Source organism: Zonotrichia albicollis, unplaced genomic scaffold, assembly GCF_047830755.1.
Source record: "Zonotrichia albicollis isolate bZonAlb1 unplaced genomic scaffold, bZonAlb1.hap1 Scaffold_117, whole genome shotgun sequence".
In the NCBI taxonomy this organism is placed as follows: domain Eukaryota; kingdom Metazoa; phylum Chordata; class Aves; order Passeriformes; family Passerellidae; genus Zonotrichia; species Zonotrichia albicollis.
In genome coordinates this window covers 55,341-72,994 of record NW_027428347.1, presented here as the reverse complement: position 1 = coordinate 72,994, position 17,654 = coordinate 55,341, and the positions used below count along the sequence as shown (strand labels likewise).

The 17,654-nt window shown below is 37.8% G+C and overlaps 1 protein-coding gene across 5 annotated transcripts in view; it reads left to right on the top strand.

Moving 5' to 3' along the window:
* The window catches only part of LOC141727359 (ras-related protein Rab-4B), a 35,153-nt gene extending 18,064 nt beyond the window's left edge, over window positions 1-17,089 (top strand). Inside the window, exons 5-8 of one of the 5 annotated variants that reach the window (XM_074533868.1) lie at window positions 4,371-4,508; window positions 7,111-7,127; window positions 11,082-11,177; window positions 16,967-17,089. In XM_074533868.1, the coding sequence (XP_074389969.1) occupies window positions 4,371-4,508; window positions 7,111-7,127; window positions 11,082-11,177; window positions 16,967-17,082 (367 nt within the window). In that variant the 3' untranslated portion in view covers window positions 17,083-17,089. Of the gene's footprint in view, window positions 1-4,370; window positions 4,526-5,162; window positions 5,180-6,124; window positions 6,142-6,759; window positions 6,777-7,110; window positions 7,128-11,081; window positions 11,178-16,966 lie in introns of all 5 variants that reach the window. The other 4 variants (XM_074533869.1, XM_074533870.1, XM_074533865.1 and 1 more) reach the window with 4 other exon arrangements.
* Window positions 17,090-17,654: the final 565 nt, after the last annotated feature.

Genomic DNA, 17,654 nt, shown 5'->3' with positions numbered 1-17,654 from the left:
TCCAGCCGGGAGACGTACAACGCGCTGGCGCAGTGGCTGTGACATCATCCTGTCCATTTATGACATTTTTGGGCCATTTTTTCCCATTTTTTTCCCATTTTTTTCCCGTTTTTTCCCATTTTTTCCCATTTTTTCACATTTTTTTCCCCTTTTTTCCCATTTTTCTCTCATTTTTTACCCATTTTTCCCCCCAAACCCATCCATGACACATCCAACCCACTGACCCATTGCCTATGACATCACCCTGTCAATTTATGACATCATCCTGTGAATTTCTTGTATTTTTCAGCCGTTTTTTCCCGTTTTTTTTCCATTTTTTCCCATTTTTTCCCCGTTTTTTCACCTTTTTTTCCCATTTTTTTCCCATTCCTGCCATTTTTCACCCCAACCCCAGCCATGAGACATCCAATGAGATGACCCATTGCCTATGATGTCATCCTGTCCATTTATGACATTTTTGGGCCATTTTTTCCCCGTTTTTTCCCATTTTTTTTCCATTTTTTCCCATTTTTTCCCATTTTTCCCCATTTTTTTCCCGTTTTTTCACATTTTTTCCCAATTTTCCCGTTTCTGTCCCAATTTTCCAGCCGGGAGACGTACAACGCGCTGGCGCAGTGGCTGTGACATCATCCTGTCAATTTATGACATTTTTGGTGCCGTTTTTTCCCATTTTTTCCCATTTTTTCACCTTTTTTTCCCGTTTTTTCACATTTTTTTTCCCCGTTTTTTCCCATTTTTTTCCCGTTTTTTCACATTTTTTCCCAATTTTCCTGTTTTTCACCCCAATTTCAGCAGGGAGACGTACAAGGCGCTGGCGCAGTGGCTGTGACATCACCATGTGAATCTATGACATCACCGTATCAATTTATGACATTTTGGTGCCATTTTTTCCCATTTTTTTCCCATTTTTTCCCATTTTTCTCTCGTTTTTTCCCGTTTTTTGGGTTTCTGTCCCCAATCCCATCCATGACACATCCAACCCACTGATCCATTGCCTATGACATCATCCTGTCCATTTATGACATTTTTGGGCCATTTTTTTCCCGTTTTTTTCCTGTTTTTTCACATTTCTTTCTCGTTTTTTCCCATTTTTTGGTTTTTTCCCCCCAATTCCCAGAAGGGAGACGTACAACACACTGACCCATTGCCTATGACATCACCCTGTCAATTTATGACATTTTTGGGCCATTTTTTCACATTTTTTTCCCGTTTTTTCCCATTTTTTCACATTTTTTTCCCGTTTTTTCACATTCTTTTCCCAATTTTCCCATTTTTCACCTCATTTCCCAGCCGGGAGACGTGCAACCCACTGACCCATTGCCTGTGACATCATCCTGTCCATTTATGACATTTTTGGGCCATTTTTTTCCCGTTTTTTTCCCTTTTTTTCCCCATTTTTTCCCATTTTTTTCTCGTTTTTCCCTTTTTTTGGGTTTTCCCCCCCAATTCCCAGCAGGGAGATGTACCACAGACTGACCCATTGCCTATGACATCACCATGGGAATGTATGACATCACCATATCAATTTATGACATTTTGGTGCCGTTTTTTCCCATTTTTTCCCATTTTTTTCCCGTTTTCCCCATTTTTCACCCCAAACCCATCCATGAGACCTCCACCCCACTGATCCATTGCCTATGACATCATCCTGTCCATTTGTGACGTCATTGTGTCAATTTATGACATTTTTGAGCCGTTTTTTTCCCGTTTTTTCCCATTTTTTTCCCGTTTTTTCACATTTTTCCCCATTTTTTCCCCGTTTTTTCCCCGTTTTTTCCCATTTTTTCCCGTTTTTTGTGTTTTCCCAGCCGGGAGACGTACAACCCACTGACCCATTGCCTATGACATCATCCTGTCCATTTATGACATTTTTGGGCCGTTTTTGAGCCATTTTTTCCCGTTTTTTTTTCCATTTTTTCCCATTTTTCTCTCGTTTTTTCCCGTTTCTTGGGTTTTTCACCCCAAACCCATCCATGACACATCCAACCCACTGACCCATTGCCTATGACATCATCCTGTCCATTTATGACATTTTTGGGCCATTTTTGGGCTATTTTTGGGCCATTTTTTCTCCGTTTTTTTCCGTTTTTTCCCATTTTTTTCCCGTTTTTTCCCATTTTTTCACATTATTTTCCTGTTTTTTGGGTTTCTGTCCCCAATTCCAGCCGGGAGACGTACAACGCGCTGGCGCAGTGGCTGTGACATCACCATGTGCATTGATGACATCATCCTGTGAATTTCTTGTATTTTTGAGCCATTTTTTCCCATTTTTTTCCCGTTTTTTCCCATTTTTTCCCCTTTTTTCCCCCCAAACCCATCCATGACACATCCAACCCACTGACCCATTGCCTATGACATCATCCTGTCAGTTTATGACATTTTTGGGCCATTTTTTCCCCCTTTTTTCCCATTTTTTTCCCGTTTTTCCCTATTTTTTCCCTTTTTTTTCCCGTTTTTTCCCATTTTTTCACCTTTCTCTCTGTTTTTTTCCCATTTTTTGGTTTTTTCCCCCCAATTTCAGCAGGGAGACGTACAACGCGCTGGCGCAGTGGCTGTGACATCATCCTGTCCATTTATGACATTTTTGGGCCATTTTTTCCCCGTTTTTTTCCGTTTTTTTCACATTTTTTTCCCGTTTTTTCACGGTTTTCTCTGGTTTTTTCCCATTTTTTCACATTTTTCTCTGTTTTTTTGGGTTTTTCCCCCAATTTCAGCAGGGAGACGTACAACGCGCTGGCGCAGTGGCTGTGACATCATCCTGTCCATTTATGACCTAATTGTGTCAATTTATGACATTTTTGGGCCATTTCTTCCCATTTTTTTCCCGTTTTTTTTCCCGTTTTTTCACATTTTTTTCCCATTTTTCACATTTTTCTCTCGTTTTTTCCCATTTTTCCCCCCAGTCCCATCCATGAGACATCCAACCCACTGACCCATTGCCTATGACATCACCATGTGAATCTATGACCTCACCGTATCAATTTATGACATTTTGGTGCCATTTTTTTCCAATTTTTTTTCCATTTTTTCCCGTTTTTTTTTCCCGTTTTTTCCCATTTTTTCACTTTTTTCTCTCATTTTTTCCCATTTTTTGGGTTTCTGTCCCCAATCCCAGCCAGGAGACGTACAACGCGCTGGCGCAGTGGCTGTGACATCATCCTGTCCATTTATGACATTTTTGGGCCATTTTTGGGCCATTTTTTTCCGTTTTTTTCCCGTTTTTTCCCATTTTTTTCACGTTTTTCTCTGTTTTTTTCCCGTTTTTTGTGTTTTTCCCAGCCGGGAGACGTACAACCCACTGACCCATTGCCTATGACATCATCCTGTCCATTTGTGACATTTTTGGGCCATTTTTTTCCTGTATTTTTCCCATTTTTTCCCATTTTTTTCCCGTATTTTCACCTTTTTCTCTCATTTTTTGGTTTTTTCCCCCCAATTCCCAGCAGGGAGACGTACCACAGACTGACCCATTGCCTATGACATCATCCTGTCAATTTATGACATTTTTGGGCCATTTTTGGGCCATTTTTTCTCCGTTTTTTTTCCGTTTTTTCCCATTTTTTTCCCATTTTTTCCCATTTTTTTCCCATTTTTTCACCTTTCTCTCTGGTTTTTTCCCTTTTTTTGTGTTTTTGTCCCCAATTTCCAGCAGGGAGACGTACAACGCGCTGGCGCAGTGGCTGTGACATCATCCTGTCCATTTATGACATTTTTGGGCCATTTTTTCTCCGTTTTTTTCCGTTTTTTCACATTTTTTTCCCATTTTTTCACATTTTTTTCCCCATTTTTTTCCCCATTTTTCCCCCCAAACCCATCCATGAAACCTCCAACACTCTTGATCCCCTAGCTATGACATCATCCTGTCCATTTATGACATTTTTGGGCCATTTTTGGGCCATTTTTTCTCCGTTTTTTTCCGTTTTTTTCCCGTTTTTTCCCATTTTTTTCCCGTTTTTTCACATTTTTCTTTAATTTTTTTCCCATTTTTCCCCCCAAACCCATCCATGACACATCCAACCCACTGACCCATTGCCTATGACATCATCCTGTCAATTTGTGACATTTTTGGGCCATTTTTTTCCTGTTTTTTCCCATTTTTTCCCTTTTTTTTCCCATTTTTTTCCCGTTTTTTCACATTTTTTTCCCATTTATTTCTGTTTTTCCCCCCAATTCCCAGCTGGGAGACATCCAACCCACTGACTCATTGCCTATGACATCATCCTGTCCATTTACAACATTTTGGGCCATTTTTGGGCCATTTTTTCTCCGTTTTTTTCCGTTTTTTCCCATTTTTTTCCCGTTTTTTCACATTTTCCTCTCGTTTTTTCCCGTTTTTTCACATTTTTCTCTGTTTTTCCCCCAATTTCCAGCAGGGAGACGTACAACGCGCTGGCGCAGTGGCTGACGGACGCGCGCACCCTGGCCAGCCCCAACATCGTCATCATCCTGTGCGGCAACAAGAAGGACCTGGAGGGCGAGAGGGAGGTGACGTTCCTGGAGGCGTCGAGGTTTGCTCAGGAAAATGGTGAGGAAAATGGAAAATTGGGAAAAATGGGAGAAAATATGAAAAATATGAAAAAATGGGGAAAAAAAATGAAATAATAGGAAAAAACGGGAAAAAAATGTGAAAAAAAAGGGGAAAAATATGAATAAATGGGGGAAAATTGGAAATAAACTGGGGGGAAATGGGGTGACATTCCTGGAGGCGTTGCAGGAAAACAGTGTGGAAAAAACGGGAAATTGGGAAAAATAGCAAAAAATATCAAAAAATGGGGAAAAAATATGAAATAATAATGGGGAAAAAATAGGGAAAAATATGGAATAATAATGGGGAAAAAAATAAGGAAAAATGGGGGATAAAAAATTGGATAAAAATGGGGAAAAAATATGAAATAATGGGAAAAAATGGGGGAAAATTGGATAAAAACTGGGGGGAAATGGGGTGACGTTCCTGGAGGTGTCGAGATTCGCGCAGGAAAACGGTGAGGAAACGGGAAATTGGGAAAAAATGGCAAAAAACAGGAAAAAAAATGAAATAATGGGAAAAAAACGGGAAAAAAATAGGGAAAAATGTGAAAAAATGGGGAAAAAACAGGGAAAAAATGGGGGAAAATTGGAAATAAACTGGAGGGAAATGGGGTGATGTTCCTGGAGGCGTCGAGGTTTGCACAGGAAAATGGTGAGGAAACACGGGAAAATGGGAAAAATATCAAAAAATATGAAATAATGGGGAAAAAAAATGAAATTATGGGAAAAAACGGGGAAAAAATGGGGAAAAAATGGGGAAAAAATAGGGAAAAATGGGGAAAAAATGGGGAAAAAATATGAAATAATGGGGGAAAAAATAGGGAAAAAACCATGAAAAAATGGGGGAAAAAAATATGAAATAATGGGAAAAAATAGGGAAAAAATATGAAATAATGGGAAAAAAATAGGGGAAAATGGGGGGAAATTGGATAAAAACTGGGGGGAAATGGGGTGATGTTCCTGGAGGCGTCGTGGTTTGTGCAGGAAAATGGTGAGAAAAACAGGAAATTGGGAAAAAATATAAAAAAATGGGGGAAAAAAATGAAATAATGGGAAAAAAATGGGGGAAAATTGGATAAAAAATGGAGAAAATTGGGGAAAAATGAGGGAAATGGGGTTTGGGATCATTGGCGGTGACGTTCCTGGAGGCGTCAAGGTTTGTGCAGGAAAATGGTGAGAAAAATGGGAAATTGGGAAAAAATGGGAGAAAATATGAAATAATGGAAAAAAACGGGAAAAAATAAGGAAAAATATGAAAAAATGGGGGAAAATGGGGAAAAATGGGGAAAAATGGTGAAAAAAAAATATGAAATAATGGGAAAAAATGGTGGAAAATTGGGAGAAAAATGGGAAAAAATGGGGTGAAAAATGGGGTGAAAAAGGGAAAAGATTGGGAAAAAATGGGGTGAAAAAAGGGAAATTGGGAAAAAATAGCAAAATATGGGGAAAAAATATGAAATAATGGGAAAAAAATCCGGGGAAAAAATAGGAAAAAATATGAAAAAATGGGGGAAAATTGGATAAAAATTGGGGATAAAAAATTGGATAAAAATGGGGAAAAATGGGAAAATGGGGTGACGTTCCTGGAGGCGTCCAGGTTTGCACAGGAAAATGGTGAGGAAACACGGGAAATTGGGAAAAATGGGAGAAAATATGAAAAAATGGGGAAAAATGGGGAAAAAATAAGGAAAAATAGGGAAAAATGGGGAAAAAATGGGGGAAAATTGGAAATAAACTGGGGGGAAATGGGGTGACGTTTCTGGAGGTGTCGAGGTTTGCTCAGGAAAACGGTGAGGAAAATGGGAAATTGGGAAAAATGGGGAGAAAATATGAAAAAATGGAAAAAAACGGGAAAAAAATGGGAAAAAAATGGAGAAAAATGGGAAAAAATGGGGGAAAATTGGAAAAAAACGGGGAAAAAATGGAAATAAACTGGGGGAAAATGGGGTGATGTTCCTGCAGGTGTTGAGGTTCACACAGGAAAAATGGGAAATTGGGAAAAGATGGAAAAAAAAAAAAAGCAAAAAAATGGGGAAAAAATAGGGAAAAATATGAAATAATGGGGAAAAAATGGGGGAAAATTGGATAAAAACTGGGGGGAAAAAATAGGGAAAAAAATAGGGAAAAAATAGGGAAAAAATCAAATAATAATGGGGAAAATATCAAATAATAATGGGGGAAAATTGGATAAAAACTGGGGGGAAATGGGGTGACGTTCCTGGAGGCGTCGAGGTTTGCACAGGAAAATGGTGAGGAAAATGGGAAAATGGGAAAAATGGGGAAAAATGGGGAAAAAAATGAAATAATGGGAAAAAAATGTGAAAAAAATGGGGAAAAATGGGGAAAAAATGGGAGAAAAAATACAAAAAAAATGGGAAAAAATGGGGAAATAATGGGGAAAAAATAGGGAAAAATATGAAATAATGGGGAAGAAATGGGGGAAAATTGGATAAAAAATGGGGGGGAAAAATAGGGAAAAAAACGGGAAAAAAGTGTGAAAAAAAAGGGGGAAAAATATGAAAAAATGGGGGAAATTGGAAATAAACTGGGGGGAAATGGGGTGACGTTCCTGGAGGTGTTGAGGTTTGCACAGGAAAATGGTGAGAAAAATGGGAAATTGGGAAAAATGGCAAAAAATGGGGAAAAAATGGGAGAAAAAATACAAAAAAATGGGAAAAAATGGGGGGAAAAGAGGAAAAATTGGGAAAATGGGGTGAAAAAAGGGAAATTGGGAAAAAATAGCAAAATATGGGGAAAAAATATGAAATAATGGGAAAAAAATCCGGGGAAAAAATAGGAAAAAATATGAAATAATGGGAAAAAAAATAGGGAAAAATGGGGAAAAAATGGGGGAAAATTGGATAAAAACTGGGGATAAAAAATTGGATGAAAATGGGGAAAAATGGGGAAATGGGGTGACGTTCCTGGAGGCGTTGAGGTTCGTGCAGGAAAACGGTGACAAAACACGGGAAAACGGGAAAAAATTGAAAAAATATGCAAGAATGGGAAAAAAATGGGAAAAAATAGGGAAAAATATGAAAAAATGGGAAAAAACCGGGGAAAAATGGGGAAAAATTGGATATAAACTGGGGGGAAATGGGGTGATGTTCCTGGAGGTGTCGAGGTTTGTGCAGAAAAACGGGAAATTGGGAAAAAATGGGAAAAAAATGAAAAATGGGGGAAAAATATGAAATAATGGGGAAAAAATGGGGAAAAAAATGGGGAAAAAAATGGGGAAAAGTAGGGAAAAATATGAATAAATGGGGGAAAATTGGAAATAAACTGGAGGGAAAATGGGGTGATGTTCCTGGAGGTGTTGAGGTTCGTGCAGGAAAACCATGTGGGGAAATGGGAAAAAATGGAAAAAAAAAAAGCAAAAAATGGGAAAAAATGGGGAAATAATGGGGAAAAAATAGGGAAAAATATGAAATAATGGGGAAGAAATGGGGGAAAAAATAGGGAAAAAATAGGGAAAAAAATCAAATAATAATAGGGAAAAATATCAAATAATAATGGGGGAAAATGGGATAAAAACTGGGGGGAAATGGGGGGACGTTCCTGGAGGCGTCGAGGTTTGTGCAGGAAAAACGGGAAATTGGGAAAAATATTAAAAAATATCAAAAAATGGGGGAAAAATATGAAATAATGGGAAAAAAATGGGGAAAAAAATGGGGGAAATGGGATAAAAACTGGGGGAAAATGAGGTGACCTTCCTGGAGGCGTCGTGGTTTGCGCAGGAAAACGGTGAGAAAAACGGGAAATTGGGAAAAAATGGGGAAAAATATGAAATAATGGAAAAAAATGGGAAAAAAAATGTGAAAGAAATGGGAAAAATATGAAAAAATGGGGGAAAATTGGGAGAAAAATGGGGAAAAATGGGAGAAAAACTGGGGAAAAATGGGGTGAAAAAGGGAAAAGATTGGGAAAAATTGGGGGGAAAAAGGGAAATATTGGGAAAAACGGGGTGAAAAGAGGAAAAATTGGGAAGATTCCCATTGGGAATAATGGGATCCTGTGGGAATTCCTATTGGGAATTCTGGATGGATTCCCAGTGGAAATTCCAGGCGGGAATTCTGGGATCCTCTGGGAATTCCTATTGGGAATTCTGGGATCAGGGATGGATTCCCAGTGGGAATACTCGGATTCTTTGGGAATTCCTATTGGGAATTCTGGGATCCTGGATAAATTCCCATTGGGAATTCTGGATGGATTCCCAGTGGGAATTCCAGGTTGGGAATTCTGGGATCCTCTGGGAATTTCTGGGAAGATTCCCATTGGGAATAATGGGATCCTGTGGGAATTCCTATTGGGAATTCTGGATGGATTCCCAGTGGGAATTCCAGGCGGGAATTCTGGGATCCTGTGGGAATTCCTATTGGGAATTCTGGGATCCTGGATAAATTCCCATTGGGAATTCTGGATGGATTCCCAGTGGGAATTCCAGGTGGGAATTCTGGGGTCCTGGATAAATTCCCATTGGGAATTCCGGGATTCTGTGGGGAATTCCTATTGGGAATTCTGGGATCAGGGATAAATTCCCAGTGGGAATTCCAGGTTGGGAATTCCTGGGAAGATTCCCATTGGGAATAGTGGGGTCCTGTGGGAATTCCTATTGGGAATTCTGGGATCCTGGATAAATTCCCAGTGGGAATTCCAGGTTGGGAATTTCTGGGAAGATTCCCATTGGGAATTCTGGGATCCTCTGGGAATTTCTATTGGGAATTCTGGATGGATTCCCAGTGGGAATTCCAGGCAGGAATTTTGGGATTCTTTGGGAATTTCTGGGAAGATTCCCATTGGGAATAATGGGATCCTCTGGGAATTCCCATTAGGAATTCTGGGATCCTGGATAAATTCCCAGTGGGAATTCCAGGTTGGGAATTCTGGGATCCTTTGGGAATTCCTATTGGGAATTCTGGGATCCCGGATAAATTCCCATTGGGAATTCCAGGCGGGAATTCTGGGAAGATTTCCATTGGGAATACCGGGATTCTTTGGGAATTCCCATTGGGAATTCTGGGATCAGGGATGGATTCCCATTGGGAATTCCAGGTTGGGAATGCTGGGATCCTGTGGGAATTCCTATTGGGAATTCTGGGATCCTGCATAAAATCCCAGTGGGAATTCCAGGTGGGAATTTCTGGGAGGATTCCCATTGGGAATAATGGGATCCTTTGGGAATTTCTGGAAGAGTCCCATTGGGAATACTCAGATTCTTTGGGAATTCCCATTGGGAATTCTGGGATCAGGGATGGATTCCCAGTGGGAATTTCAGGCGGGAATTTTGGGATCCTTTGGGAATTCCTGGGAAGATTCCCATTTGGAATAATGGGATCCTTTGGGAATTCCCATTGGGAATTCTGGAATCCTGGATAAATTCCCAGTGGGAATTCCAGGTGGGAATTTCTGGGAAGATTTCCATTGGGAATACCGGGATTCTTTGGGAATTCCCATTGGGAATTCTGGGATCAGGGATGGATTCCCATTGGGAATTCCAGGTTGGGAATTCTGGGAAGATTCCCATTGGGAATTCTGAGATCCTTTGGGAATTCCTATTGGGAATTCTGGGATCAGGGATGGATTCCCAGTGGGAATTCCAGGTTGGGAATTCTGGGAAGATTCCCATTGGGAATAATGGGATCCTGTGGGAATTCCCATTGGGAATTCTGGGATCCTGGATAAATTCCCATTGGGAATACTCAGATTATTTGGGAATTCCTATTGGGAATTCTGGGATCCCGGATAAATTCCCAGTGGGAATTCCAGGTTGGGAATTCTGGAATCCTTTGGGAGTTCCTGTTTGGAATTCTGGAATCCTGGATAAATTCCTATTGGGAATTTCTGGGAAGATTCCCATTGGGAATAATGGGATCCTTTGGGAATTCCTATTGGGAATTCTGGATGGATTCCCAGTGGAAATTCCAGGTTGGGAATTCTGGGATCCTGTGGGAATTCCTCTTGGGAATTCCGGGATCCCGGATAAATTCCCATTGGGAATTCCAGGTGGGAATTCTGGGATCCTTTGGGAATTTCTGGGAAGATTCCCATTGGAATTCTGGGATCCTGTGGGAATTTCTGGGAAGATTCCCATTGGGAATAATGGAATTCTCGGGGGGAATCCCAGAGGGAATTTTGAGGTTTTCCGGAATTCCCAATGGAAATCTGGGAAATTCCGATGGAAATTTGGGCATTCCGATGGAAATTTGGGAATTTTTATATTTATTTGGGATTTCCCGATGGGAATTTGGGAATTCCTGATGGGAAATTGGAAATTCCCGATTGGAAATTTGGGAATTTTGAGGTTTTATGGAATTCCTGATGGAAAACTTGGGAATTTCTGACGTAAAATTTGGAAACTCCTATGGAAATTTGGGAATTCCGATGGAAATTTGGAGTTTTATTTGGGAATTTCCGATGGAAATTTGGGAATTTTGAGGGTTTTTATGGGAATTTCGATGAAAACTTGGGAATTCCTGATAAAAATTTGGGAATTTTGATGGAAATGTGGGAATTCCGATGGAAATGTGGGAATTCTGATGGAATTTTGGCGGCAGAGCTGATGTTCCTGGAGACGAGCGCGCTGACGGGCGAGAACGTGGAGGAGGCGTTTCTGAAATGCGCCCGCAGCATCCTCAACAAAATCGAGTCCGGTAATTTGGGAATTTGGGGAATTCTTTGGGAATTTTTTGGGAATTAATGGGATTTTTTGGGGGGGGGGGGGGGTTTTGAGATTTTTTTGGAATTTTAGGGATTTTTTGAGGATTTCTCTTACATTTTAATTGATTTTTTGGGGATTTTTTTTGATTATCTAGGGATTTTTTGGGATTTTTTTTGAGATTTTTTTTGGATTTTTTGGGAATTTTTTGTGAATTTTTTTGGATTTTCTGGGATTTTTTTTTTGGGATTTTTGGCGTTTTTGGGAATTTTTTGGGGATTTTTGGGGATTTTTTGGAATTTTTGGCGATTTTTTGGAGATTTTGGGGGACTTTTTGGGGATTTTTTTGGATTTTCTGTGGATTTTTTGGGAATTTTTTTGAGATTTTTTTTGGGATTTTTTTGGGATTTTTGGGGATTTTTTGGAGGATTGTTTTTGGGATTTTGTTTTGGATTTTTTGTGGATTTTTTTTATGTTTGGGGTGAGATCTCACCTGGATTTTTTGGGATGGTTTTGGGATTTTTTTTGGATTTTTTTTTTGTATTTTTGGGGATTTTTGGGAACTTTTTTGGGGTTTTTTGGGGATTTTGGGGGATTTTTGGGGAATTTTTTGCGGATTTTTTTTTTGGGAATTTTTTTGGGATTTGCTTGGGGATTTTTGGGGGTTTTTTGGATTTTTTTGGTTTTTTGTATTTTGTGGTTTATTGGATTTTTTTGGATTTTTGGAATTTTTGGGATTTTTTTTGGATTTTTTTAGGATTTTTTTTAGATTTTAATGGATTTTTTGGGGATTGTTTTTTTTTTCTGGGAATTTTTGGGGATATTTGGGAATTTTTTTGGGAATTTTTTTGGATTTTTGGATTTTTTTGGATTTTTTGGGGATTTTTTGGGAATTTTTTGGGATTTTTTGGGGGGATTTTTTTGGATTTTGGGGGATTTTTTGGGGATTTTTTGAGGATTTTTTTGAGATTTTTATGGATTTTTTGGGGATTTTTTTTTATTTTCTAGGGAATTTTTTGGGATTTTTTGGATTTTTGGGGATTTTCTGGGGATTTTTTGGGGGATTTTTTGGGATTTTTTTTATTTTTGGGATTTTTTTGATTTTCTGGGGATTTTTTTTTTATTTTTTGGGTTTTTTTTGGATTTTGTTGGGATTTTTTTGGGATTTTTTTGGAATTTATGGGAATTTTTGGGATTTGGGATTGGGAGGGGTTGGAGAACAAAAATTGGGGGGAATTTTGGGAATTTTGGGTTTCTGAAATGCGCCCGCAGCATCCTCAACAAAATCGAGTCCGGTAATTTGGGAATTTATGGGAATTTTTTGGGAATTTTTTGGGAATTTTTTTGGAATTTTTGGGGATTTTTTGGGGAATTTTTGGGGATTTTTGGGGATTTTTTGGATTTTTTGGGATTTTTGAGGATTTTTTTGGGATTTTTGGGAATTTTTTGGAATTTTTTGGATTTTTTGGGGGATTTTTTTGGGGATTTTTGGGGATTTTTTGGGATTTTTTGGGATTTTTTTGAGATTTTAATGGAATTTTTGGGGATTTTTTGGATTTTCTGGGGATTTTTTTGGGATTTTTTGGGATTTTTTGGGATTTTTTGGGATTTTCTGTGGATTTTTTGGGGAATTTTTTTTGAGGATTTTTTGGGATTTTTTTTATTTTTTGGGGAATTTTTTTTGGATTTTTTGGGGATTTTTTTGGGGATTTTTGGGGATTTTTAGGGAATTAATGGATTTTTTGGGGATTTTTTGGGGATTTTTGGGAATTTTTTGGGAATTTTTTTGGGATTTTTTGGGATTTTTTTGGGATTTTTTGGGGATTTTTGGGGATTTTTTGGGGATTTTTTTTTATTTTGGGGAATTTTTGGGGGATTTTTGAGGATTTTTTTGAGATTGTAATGGATTTTTTTGGAATTTTTTTTATTTTCTGGGATTTTTTTGGAACTTTTTTGGGAATTTTTTTGGAATTTTTTGGGATTTTTAGGGGATTTTTTTTATTTTGGGGATTTTTGGGATTTTTTTGGGATGTTTTTGGAATTTATGAGAATTTTTGGGATTTGGGATTTGGGAATTGGGAGAGATTGGAGAACAAAAATTGGGGCGAATTTTGGGAATTTTGGGGTTCCTGAAATGCGCCCGCAGCATCCTCAACAAAATCGAGTCCGGTAATTCGGGAATTTTGGGAATTTTATGGAATTTTTTGGGAATTTTTGGGATTTTTTGGGAATTTTTTGGGATTTTTTTTGGGATTTTTGGGGATTTTTTTGGGAATTTTTTTGGATTTTTTGGGATTTCTTGACAGTTTTTGGGGGGAATTTTTGGGAATTAATGGGATTTTTTGGGATTTTTCGGGCTTTTTTGGAAAGTTTTTTGGGAATTTTATTGGGAGTTTTTGGGGAATTTTTTGGGATTTTGGGATTTTTTGGGGATTTTTGGGATTTTTTTTTTGATTTTTGGGAATTTTTTGGGGATTTTTTTTTTTTTTGGAATTTTGGGGATTTTTAGGGATTTTTTTGAGGATTTTTTTGAGATTTTAATGGATTTTTGGGGGATTTTTTTTTTTTATTTTCTGGGGATTTTTTTGGGAACTTTTTTGGAATTTTTTGGAATTTTTTGGGATTTTTAGGGTATTTTTTGTGGGATTTTTATGGGAATTTTTTTGGGATTTTTTGGGGATTTTTTTTATTTTTGGGGATTTTTTGGGATTTTTTTGGGATGTTTTTGGAATTTATGGGAATTTTGGGGATTTGGGATTTGGGAATTGGGAGGGGTTGGAGAACAAAAATTGGGGGGAATTTTGGGAATTTTGGGGTTTCTGAAATGCGCCCGCAGCATCCTCAACAAAATCGAGTCTGGTAACGGAAATTCGGGAATTTTGGGAATTTTATGGGATTTTTTGGGAATTTTGGGGATTTTTTTGGGATTTTTTGGGATTTTGTTGGGATTTTTTTGAGATTTTATTGGATTTTTTGGGGATTTTTTTTTATTTTCTGAGGATTTTTTTTGGGATTTTTTTGGGATTTTTTTTTATTTTTTGCGGATTTTTTTTTTGATTTTTTTGGGATTTTTTTTTTTTGGATTTTGGGGGATTTTTTGGGATTTTTTTGGATTTTTGGGAATTTTGGATTTTTTGCGGATTTTTTGGGGATTTTTTTTGGATTTGTCTGGGATTTTTGGAGAATTTTTTTTTATTGTTTGGGAATTTTTTTGGGTTTTTTGGGGATTTTTTGGGATTTTTGGGGGATTTTTTTGGGATTAATGGGAATTTTTGGGATTTGGGATTTGGGAATTGGGAGGGGTTGGAGAACAAAAATTGGGGGGAATTTTGGGGTTTCTGAAATGCGCCCGCAGCATCCTCAACAAAATCGAGTCCGGTAACGGAAACTCGGAATTTGGGGAATTTTATGGAATTTTTTGGAAATTTTTGGGACTTTTTGGGATTTTTTGGATTTTTTGGGGATTTTTGGGAATTTTTTGGGAATTTTTTTGGGATTTTTGGGGAATTTTTGGGATTTTTGGGGGATTTTTTTGGGATTTTTTGGATTTTTGGGAATTTTTTTGGGATTTTTTGGATTTTTTTGGGATTTTTTGAGATTTTAATGGAATTTTTGGGGATTTTTTTTTATTTTCTGGGGATTTTCTTTGGGATTTTTTGGGAATTTTTGGATTTTTTGGGGGATTTTTTTTTAATTTTTTGGGATTTTTTGGGGATTTTTTTGGGATATTTTGGGATTTTTTGGGGATTTTTTGAGGATTTTTTGGGATTTTTGGCGTTTTTTGGGAAATTTTTGGGGATTTTTAGGGATTTTTTGGAATTTTTGGGGATTTTTTTGAGATTTTGGGGGACTTTTTGGGGATTTTTTTTGATTTTCTGAGGATTTTTTTGGGAATTTTTTGAGATTTTTTTGGGATTTTTTGGGAATTTTTTGGGATTTTTTTTGGGGATTTTTTTGGATTTTGGGGGATTTTTTGGGGATTTTTTGAGGATTTTTTTAAGATTTTTATGGAATTTTTGGGGATTTTTTTTTTTTATTTTCTGGGGATTTTTTTGGGAAATTTTTTTGGGATTTTTGGGGATTTTTTGGGATTTTTGGGGAATTTTTTGAGATTTTAATGGAATTTTTGGGATTTTTTGGGGGTTTTTTGGGATTTTTGGGAATTTTTTTGGGATTTTAATGGATTTTTTGGGGATTTTTTTTTTATTTCTGGGGATTTTTTGAGGATTTTTTAGGGATTTTTTGAGGATTTTAATGGATATTTTGGGGGATTTGTTTTGGATTTTTTTGGGGGGATTTTTTGGGAATTTTTTGGTGATTTTTTGGGGATTTTTTTTTGGATTTTTGGGAATTTTTGGGATTTTAGGGATTTTTTGAGGATTTTTTTGACGTTTTAATGGAATTTTTGGGGATTTTTTTTATTCTCTGGGGATTTTTTGGGGGATTTTTTTGGGATTTTTTGGGATTTTTTTGGATTTTTGGAGATTATTGGGGATTTTTTGGGGATTTTTGGGGGATTTTTTTGGAGATTATTGGGGGATTTTTTGGGATTTTTGGGGATTTTTTGGGGATTTTTGGGAATTTTTTGGGATTTTTTGGGATTTTTGGGGGTTTTGGATTTTTTTTATTTTTTGGGAATTTTTTGGGATTTTTTTTATTTTTGGGATTTTTTGGGATTTTTTTTTGAATTTATGGGAATTTTGGGATTTGGGAATTGGGAGGGGTTGGAGAAAAAAATTGGGGGGAATTTTGGGAATTTTGTGGTTCCTGAAATGCGCCCGCAGCATCCTCAACAAAATCGAGTCCGGTAATTTGGGAATTTTGGGAATTTTATGGGATTTTTCTGGGATTTTTTGGGACTTTTTGGGATTTTTTTGGGGAATTTTTTGGAATTTTTTGGGGATTTTTTTTTTATTTTTTGGGATTTTGGGGATTTTTTGGGGAATTTTGAGGATTTTTTTGAGATTTTAATGGATTTTTTGGGGATTTTTGGGAAATTTTTTTTATTTTTTGGGGATTTTTGGGGAATTTTACGGATTTTTGGGGGGATTTTTGGGGATTTTGGAACCCTAAAATCCCAAATTTTTTTGATGGGGTTTCTGGGCTTTTAGGGGATTTTGGGATCCCAAATTTCCTGGGGTTTTGGGGCATTTTGGGGGATTTTAGGGGATTTAGGAACCCTAAAAATCCCGGATTTTTGGAGGGGATTTTGGGGATTTTTAGAGGATTTTTTTTGGATTTTAGGGGATTTTGGGATCCCAAATTTCCTGGGTTTGGGGAGAATTTTGGGGGACTTTTGGTGGGATTTTAGGGAATTTTGGGGGATTTTTGGGTGATTTTTGAGGGGATTTTAGAGAATTTTTGGGGGATTTTGGAACCCTAAAAATTCCAGATATTTTGAGGGGATTTTAGGGATTTTGGGGTCCCAAATTTCCTGGGGTTTTGGGGTGATTTAGAAGGTTTTTGGTGGGATTTTTAGGGAATTTTGGGGGGATTTTTGAGGGGATTTTTGGGGGAATTTTATGGATTTTTGGGGGGATTTGAGGGGATTTTGGGGGATTTTGGGGTCCCAAATTTCCTGGTATTTTGGGGTGATTTAGGGCATTTTAGGTGGGACTTTTAGGGGATTTTGGGGTATTTTTGAGGGATTTTGGGGTGATTTTGGGGAATTTTTGAGGGCATTTTTGGTGGGATTTTTTAGGGAATTTTGTGGGATTTTTGAGGGGATTTTGGGGATATTTTAGGGGCTTTTTGAACCCCAAAATTCCCATTTTCCCTCCATAGGGGAGCTGGATCCAGAGCGCATGGGCTCGGGGATCCAGTACGGCGACGCCTCCCTGCGGCAGCTGCGGCAGCCCCGGGGGGCTCCGGCCCCGAGCCGGCAAAGCTGCGGCTGCTGAGCCCGAACGGGCCCAAAAAACAGGTGAGGAACCACAAAAACGGCCCAGAAATGGCCCCAAAAATGTCCCAGAAATGTCCCAAAAATGTCCCAAAAATAGCCCAGAAATAGCCCAAAAATGTCCCAAAAATAGCCCAGAAATAGCCCAAAAATGTCCCAAAAATGTCCCAGAAATATCACAAAAATAGCCCAAAAATAGCCCAAAAATATCCCAGAAATATCCAGAAATAGCCCAAAAATATCCCAGAAATATCCAGAAATATATAAAAAAAATCCCAAATAAATCCCAAAAATATCCCAAAAATAACCCAAAAATGTCCCAAAAATATCCCAGAAATAGCCCAGAAATGTCCCCAAAAATGTCCCAAAAATAGCCCAGAAATAGCCCAAAAATGTCCCAGAAATAGCCCAAAAATGTCCCAAAAATAGCCCAGAAATAGCCCAAAAATGTCCAGAAATATCACAAAAATAGCGCAAAAATATCCCAAAAATATCCCAGAAATATCCCCAAAATGTCCCAGAAATATCCCCAGAAAATCCCAAATAAATCCTAAAAATATCCCGAAAATATCC